This window comes from Lissotriton vulgaris, chromosome 10 (genome assembly GCF_964263255.1).
Source record: "Lissotriton vulgaris chromosome 10, aLisVul1.2, whole genome shotgun sequence".
NCBI classification, from domain to species: Eukaryota; Metazoa; Chordata; class Amphibia; order Caudata; family Salamandridae; genus Lissotriton; species Lissotriton vulgaris.
The window spans coordinates 1,100,574,733-1,100,594,704 of record NC_141698.1 but is presented as its reverse complement, the minus strand read 5'-3'; the positions used below and the strand labels follow the sequence as shown (position 1 = coordinate 1,100,594,704).

At 48.2% G+C, this 19,972-nt stretch overlaps 1 protein-coding gene across 3 annotated transcripts in view; it reads right to left on the bottom strand.

Moving 5' to 3' along the window:
- Positions 1 to 5,480: 5,480 nt before the first annotated feature.
- TBC1D5 (TBC1 domain family member 5) overlaps positions 5,481 to 19,972 on the bottom strand; it is a 1,888,005-nt gene continuing 1,873,513 nt past the window's right edge. For all 3 annotated transcript variants that reach the window (XM_086942181.1, XM_086942182.1, XM_086942183.1), the window contains one exon: positions 5,481 to 9,679. In XM_086942181.1, the coding sequence (XP_086798307.1) occupies positions 9,383 to 9,679 (297 nt within the window). In that variant the 3' untranslated portion in view covers positions 5,481 to 9,382. The remainder of the gene's footprint in view (positions 9,680 to 19,972) is intronic.

Below are 19,972 nucleotides of genomic sequence, written 5' to 3'. Positions count from 1 at the left end.
CTGTACCTTTTTCTTCCACAGGCACGAGCTCTATGGCTCCTTTTTGCAGCATGCAGACTACCTCCTGCTGCATTAATTGCAAATGCTCTGTGGACATAGGACGGTGTCTTGGGGGAATGTTGGGTGGAGTGGATGTTAACTCCAGACAATAACCGTATTGGATAAGTTGCCTCACCCACCTGTCTGTAGTGATGGATTTCCAGAACGGCAGGAACTGTTGTAGTCTCCCCCCGACCGGTGTGGTATGGTCGGGGGCAGTGACAAGACGTCACCGTTTGTTAGTGGCGGAGGATCAGGAGCTGTTGTTTCCACGACCTCTGCCCTTGGTACTGTTTCCACAATAGCCACCCCTACTGTGTTTGTTGTAGGTGGTCTGCGTGCCTCCTTTACTGTATTGTGTCTGCTGGGACAGCTGGCCTCTGGAAGCTCCTCTATTGTTGGAGCGACGAAAGGAACCACCCCTGAACTGATGCGACTGTAGAGCCCCCATAGACTTTGCAGTCTCAGTGTCCTTTTTGATTTTTTCCAAGGTGGTGTCCACCTCTGGGCCAATTAAGTGATCAGGGTTAACAGGCTGATTTAGTATGGTGGTTTGTATCTCCGGCTTGAAACCAGAGATTCTCAGCCAGGCATGTCGCCGTAACATCACACTGGTATTCATTGCCCTGGCTGCGGTGTCTGCTGTGTCCAGCGCACACCTAATAAATGAGTTTGATATAAGTTTCCCTTCTTGTATTAGCATCTCTGCTGCCTCCTTATACTCATCTGGCAAGTGTTGTAACAGGGTTTCAAGTGTATCATAATGAGCCCTGTCATATCTGGCTAAGAGTGCCTGTGTGTTGGAGATTCGCCAGATATTGGCCGCTTGAGCTGCCACCCTTTTTCCTGATGCTTCTAGCACTTTAGATTCTTTGTCAGGGGGAGGAGCATCACCCGTTGTTTGCGAGTTCGCCCTCTTCCGGGCATTGGAAACAACTAGAGAGTCCAACGGCAACTGTCCCTTGATATACGTAGGGTCCACAGGTGCTGGTTTGTATTTTTTCTCAATTCTGGGGTTTATTACCCTTGCCCTTGTGGTCTCCTTAAAAATGTCTCCAGCATGTTTTAGGACACCCTTTAGCATTGGTAGAGTATTGACAGTTCTCTCTGAGGTTGAGAAGGTGTCAAACAAAAAATCCTCTTCAATAGGGTCAGCATGGAGCTGGACATCATGATTTTTTGCTGCCCTCTCAATAAGTGCATTAAACGCAGCCGTGTCTTCTGTAGGCGAGGTTTTAATAGCATAGACATGACTGTCTGGGGCAGTTTGTGGTTCTCCTGGGTCAGCAGCGTCTGTCCAGGGTTCAGTGTGATCTTCTGGATCAGTGTCTATAGGATAACTGTAATCCTCATTCTCACCAACTCCTACTTCCACATCTGAGTATGTGGGTGAGATAGGAGCAGTGTCTTGTCCATGTGGTGTTATAGGTTCAAAGAGAAGAGGTGACGTAGCAGAATCCCTCTTTTTCTTTATTGGATTTATTTTAATAATACTCCATAGGCTGTTCTGGGGCGATCTTTCGCTTGAAAATGGAAAGTCTACCCGTCTCAGCGTCGATGAATTGCCTCGATTGATATTCTGTCGGAGGCTGTCGATGCTTGGCGGCCACCACCGTAGTTGTAGGCTTCGGCCCCATGGACACCTTCTTGGTCGCTTTGACGGCCGTCTTAGGGGCGAAGGCCTTAGGTACCACTTTTGGCGGCAGTGTGAACTGGATGGGCGCCGACGACTTTGGAGGTTTGCTGACCGGCTTCGGGGGTGGAGTAGCCTTTGGTACGACAGTAGTAGCCTTCTCTTTAATGCGTTTCAACAAGTCCGACACCTGCTTCGAAAAGGAGGCGGATGGCTGTGTTGACTCGACGGGTTCCTTCGAGCCACTGCCAGTTGTGGACTCGAGGTCTATACCGCTTTTAGCCTTGTCGGGTCGACGCTTAGGATCGAGAACTTTCTGAGTTCCGAGTCCCTTGTCTGTGTCGACGGCCTTCGGTGCCGACTTCTTCGGGTCGACGTCCTTGACCAGTTTCTTCGGTGCCCCGGTCGTCGGCTCAACACCCTTTAGCAACCTCACCGGGTCGATAACACTCTTCTGTTTTGTCGGTGCCGATGGTTCAGAGGTCTTCGAACCGACCAAAGTAATACGCACTTTCGGTTTCGATTTAGTGTCCAGTGCTTTCGGTTTTGTAGACACCGATACTTTTGGTTTCGATTTCGATTGGTCAACCGATGGCTCGTTAGAAATGTCCGTAGCCAGGCCTTGAGGCGAGGCTGTAGAACCAAGCGTACGATCTTGGGTAAGGCCATGTGGCAATCCCTCGACCTGAGTCTTATTGAGTGTTTTGGGTGCGGCCCCCGTAGTAACGGCTGGGCCTAGCTCCTCGCTCGAGCTATCTTCCACGGCCCCAAAGGCCTCATCGTCGTCTCCTACCTCGTCTACGACGTCTTCAGTATCGACCATTTCTACATCTGCATCGTAACTGAAGTCGATGTCCGATGCAGGATCAGACAGGTTTTCTTGAACTTCCCGCTCGACTCCCTCATCATCCTCGACATCGAAGATGTTCACCGGGGCAGGTGCCGTCTGCTGGGCCTCCTTTCGCGCTGCGCGTCGAAGGCGAATCGTCTTCTTGGAGCGGAACCGAGAACAAGCCATTCAGCTAGCTTCATCGTGATCCGGAGACAGGCACATGTTGCACACCGGGAGGACATCGATGTGAGGATACTTGGAGTTGCAAACGGGACATCTCTTGAACGGGCTCCGTTCCATGATGGATCGTCGATAAGGCCTCTGGCGTCGACCGGGCCTTCAATGCCGAAAAGCCACACAGCTCCTCTTGACCTCCGGCTCGGGGACAGAGCTGGAACAAGTACTGGGCACCGATCGCAAAGACAATACCGACGATAACTAAAGGCCTTCTGGACAAAAATTATTTTTTTTATCGATTCCGAACTTGAGTTAACAAATATACATCTGAACCCAATGGCGGAAAAAAATAATCTGAGGATGGAGTGGATGCCCATGCGCACTGTAGTCCAGGGGAGGAGCCACCTATCTCATGATACTTCGAAGACTCTTCCAGGACAACAATGTGCAATCATCCGGACCCAACACTAGGCGGCGATCTATGCACAGATATGAATTCAGCAGCCCACATGCCTCGAACCAGTAGATAGTGCAGAACGCGGCAGGGTGGTAGTACAAGCCTACTCTCTAGTCTCATGGGCTCTAATCCAAAAGCAGTAGATAGTGTGGAAAGCAGCACTGTGGTAGTACAAGCCCACTCTCTAGTCTCTACTCCAGGAACAGTAGATAGAGCAGAACGTGGCACTGTGGTAGTAAAAGCTGACTCTGTAGTCTCAATGGGCTCTAATCCAAAAGCAGTAGATAGTGCAGAACGTGGCACTGTGGTAGTTAAAGCTGACTCTGTAGTCTCTATGGGCTGAACTCCAGAAGCAGTAGATAGTGCAGAACGCGCACCTTGGTAGTAAAAGCTGACTCTGTAGTCTCTATGGGCTCTACTCTAGGAACAGTAGATAGTGCAGAACGCGGCACTGTGGTAGTAAAAGCCCAATCTCTAGTCTCAATGGGCTCTACTCCAGGAGCAGTTGATAGTGCAAAACCCAGCAGTGTGGTAGTAAAAGCCCAATCTCTAGTCTCAATGGGCTCTAATCCAAAAGCAGGAGATAGTGCAGAACGCGGCACTGTGGTAGTAAAAGCCCACTCTGTAGTCTCTATGGGTTCTACTCCAGAAGTGGGTAAAGAAGAGTTTGTGGCTGGAGCTGAATGCTGGTGACTTCCTCTGGAGTTATTCTCACAGGAGGAGAAATTGTATGAGCAGGTAACCACTGGACGTGGACGTGTGGTAGGATCTTGATCAGGATGCAGAATCCCGTCTAAGTCTTGAACAAGAGCGTCTGGGACACCTAGACTGCTACTGACAATGGTGAGACTTCGACATACACCTATGTTGAGGTCTGGTATGTCAGGGATGAGATATGGAATGTCTTGTTAGAGGAGCAGGTGGTTGTGAAGCCTAGTAAGTCCGGCTGGAGGAATTTCTCCAGGAATTACTGATGGTGGAGGAAGAGACTTATCAGGTGGCTGAGGAGGTGGGTAGAATGCAAATTTGTTATGATGACTGGAGAAGCTGGTCTAGAAGATAAGCAAGCCCTGGAGTACTCAAGAGGGAAACCTGCATGTTTTCATCCTCGGAAGCCACTAATGTCTTCTTTTTCCACAGCAAAGCAGTACCTTGACGTAGGTAGTTTCCTTCTCCTCAATGTCGTATGAGTCCTAGATGTTGAACATGTTGGTGCTGTACCTCTTTTTGACGTGGATGTCCTTGATGTTGAATGGGGAAGTTGTTTCTCACTTTGCCTTCTCTTTATGGATCTACCCCGTGGGAGTCCTCAGAGAGTGAAAAAGGGGCACTGGAAGAGGGGGTAGTCTCTCCTCACCCCCATATGTCTCTCCAGCCAGTAATTGCTGCCTTTTTTCTCCTTCTTCTCAGTCATGCAGGACAATCTTCTCACGCTCTCTCAGGCTGCGCCTGAAGAGGGCGCTGATTGACGGCATCTTCTGGGATCGTGAGAGTCTTGCAAACATGGGTTACAGATCTGGTGAGGGCCAGTTTTGATCATCTTTCTGCCACAATCTGGGCTGTTCACAAAAGAGATGACATCTTCCACAAAAAGAAAAATATTTCCAGTCATGAAATAATAGAAAAATAATTTCACCTCTAAAGGATGTGAAGTGAACATGAATGGTTATTAAAATGGTTCTGATGTTATTTGGCCTTAAAGAGGCCAAGCTCAGTGTGCAAGATCCTGTCAGCAGGAGCCGGAAAAAAGAACTGCGTCAACTGCCACCTGCAGGGAATGATGGCACACAGGAGGTCAGGGTCACCTTCAAGGCGCAGTGCTTCATTGTCCTTCTGACATTACTGCAGCCTATATACTTAACTTTACCTTAGCCCTCCCTGCCATTCCCTTTCAAGCAAAGCTCAATGGGCTTGCAAAGGATGCTTTTGGAATGCAACTTTTGTTTCCTTAAGGTTTCATGCAATGCTTTCAATCTTTTCAAACAAATTAATGACATTTTCAATATAGCCTGCTAAATTATGCATTTGTGTCATATCGACTTCTTAGCCTTTCCGGAGTACGGTAAAAATACTACACAAAATGTGGCCTTGGAAAAAGTGTTCTGGGATCCCCGTGGGACTATTCAGTGCTTATGATTATCAATGGAGATCCCCTGAAGAGGGTGTGTTTGGAGGCATACATTTTAATTGGTACAAGAGTACATAAGCGACAGTGTTAGATTACCCAAAAGGCAATGGAATGGCGATGCACGGCACTTCCTGTGTGAGGCATATTCTGCACATTGCATCTGGTCTTCTGCTGTAAAAAGCTTCCGAAGGCACAAAGGAAACACACAAAGAGCGTAGTTTGGCATTTCTTTAATTACGTTGCTTAGATTCTCTTACAGAAGTTTATAACTACCTACACTATAGGATCCCCCAATCAACCCATGGCCATCAGCTTTCTGCATGACTGACAAACAGAGCATCACATGCGAGCGATCAATAACATTCGATCATTGCATTCAAGAGAGATTCGGCACAGTGGCAAGTGGCATGAGTGATGTTAAAGGTCCAATGTCCATCCTGATGCACTAATAACACATCTACTGTTTCCATTGTGAACCTCATATGACCAGACTATGTACGGGGACAAAAAACCTGCGTTTGATGAAACACTGCGCAGGAGCTCTTTCCAGACGTATTACTAGAAATTCACCAGCACACTAGGGACATATATTTGTGATGTTTTGACCCTTGTGAATATTGACCCCTCTAGGAGTCTTTAAAAAAGTTATTGATTATTACAACAATGTCCTCCCAAAGCCCTTTATTTGACAGTATCATACTGTATGTAGTTCCCCAGCACAAGACGGAGGCCTTTTGATGCAATGTTCAGTTAGGACAATCAAGCTTTCCATCCCACATACTCTGAGAACTATGAGGCCTCTGAAGCCATATTCCATTAGCAGTACCTGGCCTAGGATGCAATATTCCAATATGTCAATCAGGTCTTGGATGCAAATAGTCCAAAGAGAAAATGTGTCACAGCACCTACCACAATGTAAACAGAACAATCCCAGATACCCTGTCTCACCTGTCCAGAACTAAGGGATGTGTAGGAAGCAGAAGGCGTCCTTGAGTCCAGCCAAGCCGTTATTTAGTTTATCTGCTCCAGGCGTGGTCGTCTGGCTTAGATGTGTTTAGCCAAAATCAATGTAACTTATTTCTGGCCCAAAGGCCACGGTTTGGTTTCATGTTCGCCTGTGGGAAGAGTAGAAGGACCATCCTATGTAGCTGCTTGATCTTGCAAAACCTTTGGGCAGAATTTGAATTGCCCTGCCCTATCCTATCCCCTCAAACACATGACTGTTGCTCTGAGATAATGAGGGTAAAACATTGTTCTTATCAAAGGTTCTACAAAATTTAGCTGAAATGCCACATTGTTAATTACTAGTTTAAGTGGGGGAAGGAATGAGTCCTTCTGGTGTTGCATAACAAAATGCACACCTGTCAGTTTCTCAGTTCTGAACCGTAACTACTAGGCTCAGTTATTCAACAGTACCTAAATGTTTATTACATTACTTTTTAATTATGCACTACTTCTTTTTTTTACACTTTTTTCTTTCTTCTGCATGTACAATTTATATGCAGCTGCAAAGACCCTATAAAAAAGAGGCACTGGTTTTATCTGACCACGAGTCCCTCGCCAGGATTTGGGAGGAGAGGACGCTGTTTCACACCATGGACCACTTGAGCTTCACTCCAAGGGACTTGGGTGCATCTTCGATTTATACATAGCAATAACTATCTGGGATCTCTGTGGAGCATCATTCATGGCTGAATGGACTACAGCACTCAGAATTAATACAAATGTGTATCTCTGATATAAAAACATAATTTTGAGATTAGTCTGTCTGGCAGAATGCAGGCTCTTCTCTATCAGATGTGGGAAACAAGACATAACAAAAAAATTAGAACTGCTGTAAAAAAAAAACAAAAAAAAAAAACAACAACTTTCCTCTCCAGTTAGGAGTTAATCAAGCATAGCCCAAAGCACAAAACATACCTAGACAGACATCAACGTCTAAGGGCGGGGGATCTTGGAGTTGTGATTTCAAGGCTTCCCATTAATGGCTCTAGCTTCCTAAATGTGCAGTTCCTCTGAGTGGAAGCTCTCCTATCACAGAGGGAGTATGAAGGAGAAACAGGCTGTGCAAACTAACGTAAACAAAGAAGACAGAATTCATTGGAAATCAAACAGGCTGGAAAAAGGCCATAAGATGTAGCCCCCACTTTACTGCTGCAGGTTAGACACCTGTTTGATGTAACACTTGAATGGATATGAGGACTGTCTATCACAGATAGACCCCCACCTGCAAATAGGAGAAACTTTTTCCAAACTCTCATCTGGATAGATCCCACTTCCTTTCACAGGGAAATCTGACACGACTGGCACATCACAGCCATACATGGGCAGCGCTCGCTGGATGCCCACCAGAGCACATGGCACAGCCTGTGGTTGCCAGCTCCTCTTCCCAGCAGCTGCAGCATGATCCATCCTGGAACGCAAAGCGAGGATTCGGGAGACTGTGGCTATGATGGAAAAGCTCAGACGCATTGCTGATTGTGTGTGACAGACTGACGACAAGAGCAGATACAACAGGCTGTAGTCTTGTCTAGAAATGGCTCTGCTGCGGCTGACCTTCCTGCTCTTCAATATACGAGCGAAGGGGATATATTGGCATTATTAGATGATCGTAGAGAGAACAGCCGGTCCTGGAGGAAGTGAGCCTAATGAAGACTAACCAGTGTCAAGAGCAGATTCAACAGGCTGTAGTCTTGATTAGAAATCTCTATGCTGTGGCGGACCTTTCTGCTCTTCGATATACAAGTGGTGGCGATTTATTGGCATTATTAGACGATCGTACAGAGAACAGACGGGCTTGGAGGGAGTAAGCATAATGGAGACTAACCAGTGTGAAGGTTTAGGTTCTTATGGATCTGACGGATCTCAATACCAGCTGGGCACATGCCATTTAATTCAATCCAACGCCATGCTGGTCTAATCTCTGTTGCCCTTTTCAAGGTATGGCAAGAGTGTTATCCCACACACCACTTCTTGGAATCTTTCCTACCGCAGACTTGCAGAGATGTATATAAAGCGGCCGCTCCACCTCTGGGTACAGGGTACCCAAGACATCCTTGACCATGGTACTGGAGATACCATGGCTTAACACGGATGTTCTACAAGCACCACATGTGCTGATCATCATTTCTGTGTTGTGCAGTTTGTTTAACAAGTATAAACCTATAGTCAGATGTTTCTCTGGAAAGAGCCCTGCTCTATTTTGATCAGGCATCTAACAGTGAAATTAAAATAAACTTTTCAACGAAGATCTATGTTTTTAGGAGTATAAAAAAACCCTGCTGCAATGATTTATGCAGACTTCTGGGTTCTTATTCTGGCACAGAATGCAACTCTGAGTGGTGTTAACTTAGCAATGTTGAACTTACACTAACAGAGAAGGAAAAGGATTAGTAAATTAGAGAGAGGGTTAAGATCCCAGACGACAAAGAATGGTGCAATATAGAAGCGAAGACTATTCTCCCCTCCAAACTTTGATTCCAAACCCCATCTTCTGTTCCACAACAGGCTTGAGGCCTTTCTTTGAGGGAGTGGAGTCTTTGGCGCGAACAAAACTTTGTATTAGGGGCCGAGCTCTCCTGGGTTCTCGAGTTCCAACGAATGAAGACTTATCAGCTACACCACACTTTTATGAGCCCGCCTGCAGATGCTTCTGGTGCAGGGGCATTCCTCGGTATGGAAAGGCAGATCTTGTACCACTGTCTCCTACACAATCCAAGCAGACTGTTGAGTGATGAACCTTGCCCAAGTCACCAGGAAGTAGGACACAGCAACGCTACCACCGTTCAAGCACCCGCTCCATACTGTGGAGAAGCGATTCAAGAGGAAGGAGGAGGAGCAGAGATGATCAGGATACACGCAGAACTACCTGAAGTTATAGAGCACTTTGAACTGCACAAAGAGTAGGTATACTAACGATACACAGAAGGCAGCCAGTGACATATTCATGTGCTGCTTGACTTGTGCATGACTTTCAGATTGAGTCTCAAGCAGCTCAACGTGGTCAGTTCGTGTATCATATCCAGGCAAGTCAGAAAGAGTACACCGTTCCAGCAGAGCCTACCCACCGCCTCGGGCAGCACCACCTGCCCCAACATCTCTGAGGTGTAAGGCCCTCTAGACATCCAGTGGACTAACAATAGTGAAGTCGGAATCCTTGCTGTTGCTGCTGTCGTCGTCAGGGCTGGAGCTGAGGTTACTGGAGGAAGTGGAATTGCTGGCCATGAGTGGATCGCTGAAGAGAAGAGTGGCGGGGTATGGTGCATCACTTCCGGAGGCCGTCTCTGGCGGTGCTTGCGACCCACGCTGTAACACTGATACCGCTCCGCTGCTCGCGTCCTCATCTTCTGTGGACACCAGGATGTAGTCATCGGAGGTTCTGCTGTCAACACTTGCTGGTCCTTGAGGTGCATCCTAAGAAGGAGAGAGAATACTTAAAGATTAGTAAATAAATCACACAAGAGAATCAAAGAGTATATATTGGCCTTTGTTTGTGCCGTATAACAGCTCAAATGTGATTTTTTAGGCAAATTCAATCCTGACCTCAACTGCCATCTTTATTTGGTTTTTAAATCTATCTACAGCCTTTTCGAAAGCCAGAAAACGCTTACTGGCTGGACACACTGGATCCGTGTAACGCCCACTCACTTCCCCTTGTATGATGTGAATGGGAGAAGGGCACACGTGGCAAGTGAAGCGGGGACTCTGTAGTGTAAAAACAATGGCTTCAACACCATTTAATCACATACAGTCATTCTCAGCCTGTTATCCAGCCGGCTCCTTTACCATGCATTGCAGGGACTTTGTTTGGGGGGGAAAGAGAGATGGGGTCGGGGGGGAAGGGAGGGAGGACTTTTCTTACTGACATCATGGAAGAGTAAGACAAAGGGGTGGGCTTCAGAACATTCTCATCTGCAATTATTTTCTGGTTAAAATAGCCCGAAAACTGTAGCAGATACTTTTCTCGACTTTCAAAAAATTCAGGTCAAGTTTCACAGTCTGTAAGGAGCTACCGCCATATGTGGGTACAACAACTGGTAAGGTGTAAGACACACTTTAACTAAACCCAGTCAATACAACTTTAGAAGGACACCTTGCATATGACAAACAGCCGTGGAAGGTACAATATCATATGCTACGCAGGCTTGAGGTGGACGTGTGTGAAAGCTTAGTTTGCCTCTAATGCAGTCCTGATATCTTGTTGGAGCTTTTGATAAACAGAGTAGGTGAGTGAGGTCTGCACTGTGAGGTGCGTACGGTGTGACCAACATGGATTCCTTGGTAGAATCGGAATCCTCCATGCCTCATGTGTGTTGGGGACACTTAAGCATTCTTGATTATGGATACAGTCCAGCAAAACTGCTGCTTTTGCTCAATAGGATAGAATTAATTCTGAACAGGTGGAAAAAGAAATGTGTGAATTTACAGAATATGAACCTATATCACACCTCTACATCCAAGCAGCTATTGGCTGGGGACTTCCACCTGTGGCATCTATAAAGAAATGTGCATTGGAAGAGTTAGTTACCTTCGGTAACAATATATCTGGTAGAGACACAGACTAGCCGCAGATTCCTTAACTTTGAATATTTCCCCAGGCATCAGACTGGATCCGGAAAATCTTTTTTCCCCAGCAATACCTCTGCACGCCGGGAGGTGGCATCGCCCGGCTCCGTCCTGACATCGTCCACGGAAGTGATGTCAATGGAGCCATATAAGCCACTCCCGGCGTGCTGACGTCAGTTTTCTACAGGAAACTTTTCTGTGCCACATTGCGGAGCCTTGCAAAAAACTGTGATAGCATAGGAACACTGTGTGTTAAAAAAAGTGCAACATCGTTGAAAAACAACGATAAGTAACATGAAAATGAGAGTCTAATCATTTGGATGAGAAACAATAGGAAGTAGAAAAAGCACCCAGTACCCAGAGGGTCTAAAGTGAGCTACCAGAGCACTTGCTGCAAGCAAGGGCCCAACAAATCGCCAAGTCGTGCCCCACCTCAAGGGGGGAAAGAGCTTTGGCACAAAAGATATGACAAGCCAGGCACAGCTCGTCACCACAGGAGGGAAAAGAAAAGAACCACAATATCGAAGCAACATGTTGCAAGACAAGTGACTAGAAGTGAACGACCACAGGAAAGTTCACTACACACACCCTCCAGAGATTGAAAGACTGTAGTACCAAAGAGAGCCCAACCCAACCGACTGCCATAAAAAGAAGGAGGCACAGGCGTGGGCGGTGGGAGGGAATAAAAAACAGAATAACTGCACACATGAAGAACACAGGCGGAACAAAATGAGAAGGCAGTGAAAAGTAAGACTTTAACCACCTAAAAACGTGGACGGAGTGGAGAGCCATAGGGCACGAAAGCCAAACAGCACCCCCTGCGCCAAAGGAAAGTGCGAGAGCACGTCCCGAATCAAACACCAGGATGGAGGGGAGGTCGAAGGGCCCCAGGCAGGAAAACACACACTCAACCCCAGAGTGAGGTGCGAGAGCACACCTCCGGAAGACCAAGGCCACCAGAAAGGTAGGGGGCTAAATCACCATATGAAAAGGCCTTCGCAGAGCAGGGAGGATGGGCGGGTGTTAAGGAATCTTCGGCTAGACTGCCTCTCTACCAGATATGTTGTTACCGAAGGTAAGTAACTCTTCCATCTGATAGACATCTAGACGCAGATTCCTTAACTTAGAATCGATACAAAAGCCATACCCGATAGGAGGAAGGTCTTTGAAACAACCACCAAGTTCCAGGAGAACATATTCATTAACTGCTGACGAAATACGGTGGAAACCCCAAAGCCAGGACAACGGTCATCAGACCCATGACCCACCTTAAGGAGCATGAACAAGGGATGGTAAAGACACCAAATCAAACGAGGGATGGTGTGGGACCTCTGTCACCCGGACACAGACAAAAGGAAAACAGAACTAGAAAGTTCCGTGCTAATGTAAGAAACGATGCAGCAAGACCTTCAAAGAAAGATCCCAGCACCGGTCCATATAATCCAAGAGGAACGAAGGTCCGAGTTGTCAAAACAACATGTCAACTGTAGAGCATACCACCTGAACACACACCACAGTGGAAGCCATAAGAAACAGGGGACAGTCGGAAGACTGTCCGTCCAAGAACAGGAGCCGCAGCATGAGACCCGTGAGTGTAAGAAAAAACACCTTAATGTGTACTCTCTGGGACATGTAACAACGGTGGCAGGGCCGCGCCAAGAGCCTAGTGCCAACAGAGTCAGAGGAGCCACCATTGAGCAAAAGCTCAGGCTGTAGGCATGAAGCCAAACAAATTAAAAGGCACCACTGTAAGAGGATAACCTGCAGAGCTATGAACACATAGAGGACACTATCTCGAAGGAAAGAGTAAGCAAGAATGTCTGGCACTAAGGCAAAAAGACCTTGTAAGCGAGCACCCCAGTGGCGTGTAGAATCCACGATATACACAAAAAGAGGCAAGAATGTCGACACACGAATGTGGAGTGACTAAACCCTAAATAGGGGAGTCATGCAAGCGGTACCACAGCACCGGTGTGCTGCATAACAGGTAAGAATGCAGAAAAAATAACACGTCCCCGAGGGGGAAGAATCCTGGTCTCCTGTGAGACAGGCGGAAACAGACCATAAGACGGCCCATAAAGGACAGAGAGAAGGCACAGACAAAAGCCTGGCGCCAAAAGTCTACACTGTCAAAGACCGACACAGTCTACCAAAAGGGAGAACGGCGAGAAGAATACAGACACAGTAATGCTACCTAAAGAAGCACCTGTGCCAGAATGGGAGTAAGAACTCACACCCAGAAAAAAACATCAGGGGTGGAGCACAGATCCAGTGGCAGAAAGGCATGGACAAGAGCAACTCCTTGAGAACTAGCAATATGCACAGGACACAAAGGGACAAACCGGACCCCGTGTCCTGCAAGAAACAAGGAACCGGGGGCCGGGCCAGGGAAGACATGTTCATTGATGGACAGGCAAGAAGTGCACAGGGAGGTTGTAGGAACACGCCAGGTTGACAAAACCCCTTACGGAGGCGGGTTGTATTACGGACCAACCGTAGAGAACAAATAGTAACCCTTGGAGAGAAACCAATCCCATGGATTTCACCAGAGGAGACATCCTACAACAGTAGGAAGAGTCATCTTGCGTCAAAAGTTCCTGGGCAAAAAAGAGTAGCAATATGATTGCCAACAAATACCCCACATAGGGTAAGGCACAACCCTACAAAAGGGTCCCTCTTGAGACAAGCTCGTAGGCAGAGGCTCAAAAGAAAGGCAGAACATATTCTTAACTAGCTGTATCAGAATAAGTAAACAAGATGGCTGAGCAGCCACACAACCCAGAACATCTGCAGCCCACAACGGGTAACAGAAAAGAAAGGGACAGCACAGTCACAAAACCAAAAATCCTCCACGAGGATTAAAACAGAGGAAGACACATATACAGGAGTCGCCTCACAGCCGAATCAGCATGGGCGTCAAAAAGTGTGACCCCATCAAATGGTAGACCTGAACATGCTCTTGGAAAATGCTATCGCGCAACCATGCGTGGGGGCATATGGGAACCGACCTGGCCTTAGCACGACCCACCGAGTCCGTGGTGTCCATGGCAGACCAAATTGAAAAGTATGCCACATCAAGGCCATCACTGATTAGGCGGGCCAGATCGGCACAAGAGTTCTCCGGCAAGGAGTGGAGGAGCCGTTTAACAGCGTCCCAAAGGGCAAATGTAGCCAGAGCAAATACACGTGTTGAGGGACCGGAGTCCTGAGCTGGCGGATGCAAACACATTACGGCCATATGACTCCAACCACCGAGACTCCCGAGTGGGAGGATACAACGGAACAGGAGTGACAGAGAGAGCTGCCTGAAGCACAAGTCCTCCAGCTCCAGGACGGAGGGTCAAACAGGCGGGGTCATTGGGAGCCGGCCGATGGCGATGTGCCACAGCACGTTCCACGGGGTCACCCAAGGAGGGCCTTGCCCATGTTAAGAGAAGGATGTCAAACAATGACTCAGCAAAAGGTAACAATGGTTCCATATTTCCCGCGCCTTGGTGGAGAATATCCAGCACAGGCTCTGAAAGACTAGAGACTGAGGGCGGCTCCATCCTTAAAATGTCTACAGCCCTGCAAAAAGCCCTAACAAACGTCCCACTAGCCTCTGTGGCCCCTTGAGACGGTGAGAGCAAGTCATCAGAAGGTGATGGACGGAAGCTAAACCGGCCACTTAATAGTGGCTCAGCAGCAGGATGAGTAGGCCAATGCTCCACTGGCGCCTGCTCTGGAGAGCAGTAAAATGACTCGGGGTTGGTGAACCCACCGGGACCACATCCTCCACCAATAAAGCTGGAGACGGCACCGGTGTCGATCGGCGTCGAGGCGTCATCGAGCCGGCGTTGGAGACCCCTGAAAAGGCCCCGACTGGCGGAGTGGAGCAAGCGTCTGCAACCTCTGAAAAAGCCTCGACCGCCCGAGACGAGCCGGCGACCTCCACAAAGGTCTCGACCCCTTGAGTGGAGCCGGTACCGGCAACTTCCGAAGAGGCCCGACTCGTCTCGTCGAGCCAGCGTCTACGACCTCTGAAAAGGCCTAGACACCTTGAATCGATCCGGCGTTGGCGACCTCCGAAAAGGCCTTGAGTCCAGCCAGCATCGACGACCTCCGAAGAGGCCTCGACCCGAGCTGGCAACCATCGAAAAGGCCTTGACTCTTCGAGTGGAGCAGGCATAAGGGACCTCCGAAAAAGTCGCGACCGTCCGAGTCGGACCGGCGTCGGCAACCTCCGAAAAGGCCTTGACCGCTCGGTGTCGGACCGCCGTCGATTCAACATTCCCCAAGGTGTAAACTTGCCGGGAGAGAGAACGCCAGAGCGGTGTCGTTCACTGGGCCGCAGCCACCTCCAGCGATGCTGCATGGAGCATCGGAAGGATGAGCTTCAGCGGTATGGAAGGGCTAGAAATCGTGGGATGCCCCTCCGGGCCGTGTCCAGACGTTGCGGCGACTCTGGTGTCAGAGTCAGGGCACTCAGTTGGAACCGAGGGTAAACCCAACGGCGGTGTCCCAACCGGAGTCCCCCCGTTCCTCCCTCCCCCCTTTGAGGCCCGGAGACGCGCCAGGGAGGGGGAGCAAATGCTTATCTGAGGTAGACGAATGACTGCGACAGTTCTGGGACCGGCCCAAACAAGAACGTCCCCCTGTGAGGACTTGTGCCGCATGGACAACTCTGCTGGAGAAGGAGACCTGCGTTGCGATGGGTCCGTTCGTGCCATCTGGGCAGACAGCAGCTTTATGCAGTGTTCCCGCAGTAATTGCGGCCGCAGCTGGCGGCAAACGTCGCACTCCATGGAGTCATGGTGCTCTCCCAAATTTCGTGAGGGTCCTTCGCTGACATCTATCGCAAGCAGGACTGGCACGGTTTGAAGCCCACAAAGGGCATCAAACACACGCTTCCTGGACGCGAAAAGGCCTGTAAAAAACAATAACAGCCCCGAGGTATTACTTTCCCGGATCCGCGTTAGGACGCGGAAAAGAAGAAAACTGACGTCAGCACGCCGTGAGTGGCTTATATGGCGCCATTGATGCCACTTCCGTGGACGACGTCAGGATGGACCAGGCGACGCCACCTCCTGGCGTGCAGAGGTATTGCTGGGGGGCGAAATAATTCCGGATCCAGTCCGACGCCTGGGGAGATATTCTAAGTTAAGGAATCTGCGGCTAGATGTCTATATCCGATATACTGGACTATATTAGTTAATGATGAGCTACTCCAATCAACAAGCACAGGCAAAACCAATTTGCCTGGCCCATACCTGCAATGGTCTTTTCATTCATCATTATTATTATTACATGAGTTTGAGAGTGTGGATGGATGGCTGGCTTGGGAAGAGATTTGTTGGTGAATGGGTAAGTTACTTTGGGAAGATTGGTCGATTGAGGGAATGAATGAAACACTGGCAGAACATAAATAGAACACTCAATTTCCACCATATGGGTGTAGACTGCCTAGATTCTAGTGGAGGGCTTGCCCTGTTGCTGAGACAGGAGGGCCTTGTAAAGTGGCAGCCTGATTGAAAGACAGATGCTCACGCCCGGAAGGTCTGGGTGCCATGCTCTCACTGCTCAATCTAGAGTCAATGGGATAAATTGGGCTCAGTCATTCCTGATCTTTTTCAGAAATGAGGGCAGGAGAGGTAAAGATGGGAAGGAGTAGAGGAGTCCTGTGTTCCATGCCAGCCAGAACATATCTCCTAACTAGGTCTGGGTGGAATGGGACGAATTTTGTCAATTGCACAACTGCATACCACTCGGCACCCTTGCCTACTCTGCAGTGATTAAAACTTTTAACCACTGCAGAGTAAGCAGGGATTCTTGTGTTATTTGCCCCCGCTATTTTCTGAGGCAAAATGCATCCTTGCATCCATTTTTTAACACAATGGTGCATTTTGCGGAACGAAAATAACTCCAAATGCTTGCACCGACCTGTTGAGGAATTACATGGAATCTGGTGGAATTTTAATGTAATACCACGGAATCAAACTCTACAAATTCCAGCCACCCCCAACTAGTGTGCTTGTGGAAACTCCTATGCGCAAAACATTCAACACTGTGCATTCTTGATAGTAGCAAAAAGATCAAGGCATGGTTCTCCCTACTGTTGGAGGACTCCCTGCGTCACCTCAGGTTGCAAATGCAACTCGCAATTCACCAGACACTGCCTGCTCAGTTTGTCCATGGCTCAGTTTGTAATGTTTGGATACTGGCTGGCGGGGAGTTCCAGAGCTTCGCAGCTTGTCCTGTGCATTTCTCATGGTAAGGTGAGATGATTCTCCATGGTGCAAATCTGGAGCACAGTGTCAAGTTTAGTTTATGTGGTTTGAGCTTAACTTGGAGGTATAATGATCCTTTTCCTTGATAGGCTCTACGGAAAATGCAGAGCACCTTGAACAGTGACCTTCTAGCTATAGGTAGCCTGTGGAGTGATCACAGGACTGGGGTCCGGCAGCCTCTAAGGTCAAGGCGAAGAAGGAATCTTGCGGCAGCATTCTGGATTAGTTGTAGTTTACATATGATGAATCTGGGTGCACCATGGTATAGGCCGTTGGCATAGTCAGGCTGGAAGATTATGCCTTTATTGGCCCTCTCAGGCCAATAAAGACTTTCAGAGCCTATCCTGCAGCCCACTGGTACTCTGACGAATTACGCCAACAAAAATCACTCTGCAAAATTCTGGAAAGACGTTGGAGATCGGGATATACCGTAGAAAGCAAACTAGAGTACCGCAATGCCCTTATAGATTATCGTAAACAGATCATCAAGCACAAAAGAGGCTATCTGGCAGAAAAGATCAATAAAGCTAGCAATGCACCGCAAGAAATTTTCTCTATTGTCAGATCCTTCACCGATCCTCAGGCCTTGACCCGGCAACAGCCTGCCTCCCAAGAACTTTGTTCTCAGTTGTCTGAATACTTTGAGGATAAGATCACCCAGATCCAGGCTTCTTTCCCTACCAACGTGAATACTAATCTAACGGTGAATCTATCTGATAGTACTCTGCCTGGCCCGATCCTTGCTGATTTCGCAGCGATATCTGAAGAGGCCTCCTTGCAGGAAGTACTTAAATGCAGGTCAGAATCCCCAGGGATCCCTGGCCAGGAAAACAATATAAAGCCTTAGCTCCTTTTTCCTTAACCCTCATCTCAACACAATATGGAATGCATCCCTAAGCATTGGTTGCTATCCGGAAGTATGGAAACAGGCTTTTATTGTTCCTATTGTAAAAAAGGCCAACTCCGATCCAGGAAATCCAGCTAACTATAGACCAATATCCCTTCTCCCAGCCCCAGCCAAAATACTCGAACGGTTTGCCCATCTGCAAATCGCGAATTTCATCGAGACCCACGGCCTTTTTCACGACTCCCAACATGGCTTTCGTAAAGGATATAGTACTGAGTCTGCCCTCATAGAGATGGCAGACTCGGTTCGATGGGCTCTAGACCGAGGATCCCGGGCGGTGTTGGTGCTGCTGGATTTATCAGCAGCATTCGACACCGTCTCCCACCTAATCTTACTGGATCGACTGAAAGCCGTGGGAATCCAGGGCAATGTCCTTAAATGGATTAGCTCTTTTCTGTCAAATCGTACACAATTGGTCCACACTCCCCCTTTCACTTCCACTCCCAAGTCACTGAAATGGGGTGTCCCCCAGGGATCCTCTCTGAGCCCCCTACTTTTTAATGTTTACTTTTCGCCGCTTGCTGACATGATTTCCAACACCGGCATTAAAACCACCTCTTACGCCAATGATATTCAGCTGCTTTTTACCTTCGATAACCACTCCACTTTTAACTTCGACCCCCTTAAAGCTTGCCTCAGAGACATCGCTCACTGGATGGATCTTAACTCATTGAGATTGAACGCAACTAAAACTGAAGTGCTTTTCTTCAATCAGCCTTCCCCTCTGGACCCTAACATCTGGTGGCCAGTAGATCTGAGCCATGCTCCCTCCCCTAAAGATTCAGTTAGGAATCTCGGAGTACGCTGGGACCAACAGCTGTCACTGAACTGTCAAGTTCAATCAGTCTCAGCCGCTTATTTCTCCAAGATTAAAATCCTCAAAAAACTTATCAATAACCTACCATGTGACAATCGAAAGACAATAGTCTACGCGCTGATCATCTCCCATTTGGACTACTCAAATGGACTCTATCTAGGTTTATCCACTGGCCTCTGTCACAAACTTCAAACTGTTCAAAATGCTGCAGCCCGCCTTATAGGGGGCTTTTCACGTAGACAGCATATATCCCCTTACCTCCGTGAACTGCATTGGCTACCCATAAGCAAACGCATTGAGTTTAAAGCTATGACACTAGCCTACCGCTCTACCCAGGGTAACGGATCTGCTCATCTCAGATCAATCCTCCGTCCTTACTGAAATTCCCGCTCTCTCCGCTCAAACTCTAAAAATCTACTGGTCACGCCAAGATTTTAAAAATCTCGTTCTGGAGGAAGAACATTTGATCTAGGCGCCGCCCAGCGATGGAATAAGCTGCCCCTCAACTTACGCATGAGTAAGACTGAATCAGAGTTCCGTCGCGCCCTGAAAACTTTTATTTTCCGCCAGTAACCGCCTATCTATGACTCCTCCTTGAGAACCCTAATCAATCAGCGCCGGGACACCCCGTTGGGGTAGCTGAGCGCTTTACAAAAGACACAAAATAAAAATAAGATTAAAGTGTGTGCACTGAAGTTGGTATTCAAGGGATGCAAGCCATGTTTCCTTTATGTAGAAGGCCCTCTTTTTGGCTCTGTTGACGTGCGGTATCAAGGGTAGTTCTGAATTCATGGTTATCCCTAAGCTGCTGACTTTTCTTGACCACTGGCATTCCATGTAAGAAACCGAAGCCCTCCAAGGAACGTAGTACCCCCTCACTAGTCATATTGGCATGTACTGTGTACCCACTCCTCTGGCCCTGTAAGCATTGCACCTGCAAAACATGCAAGCAAACAAATTAAACCCCCCCCTCCCGCCCCCCTCAAACTTCTACCCGTGAGGCATCTTTCGGCCCAACATAACAACAACCGGAACTCCCACTTCTGGAAGAGAGGGTCAATGGGGGCCAACGCGTAAGCGAGTAGACCAAGGGCACATGTTGGGGGAACACACAGGTACACGGCGTCCACACACTATTTATACAGGGTGGA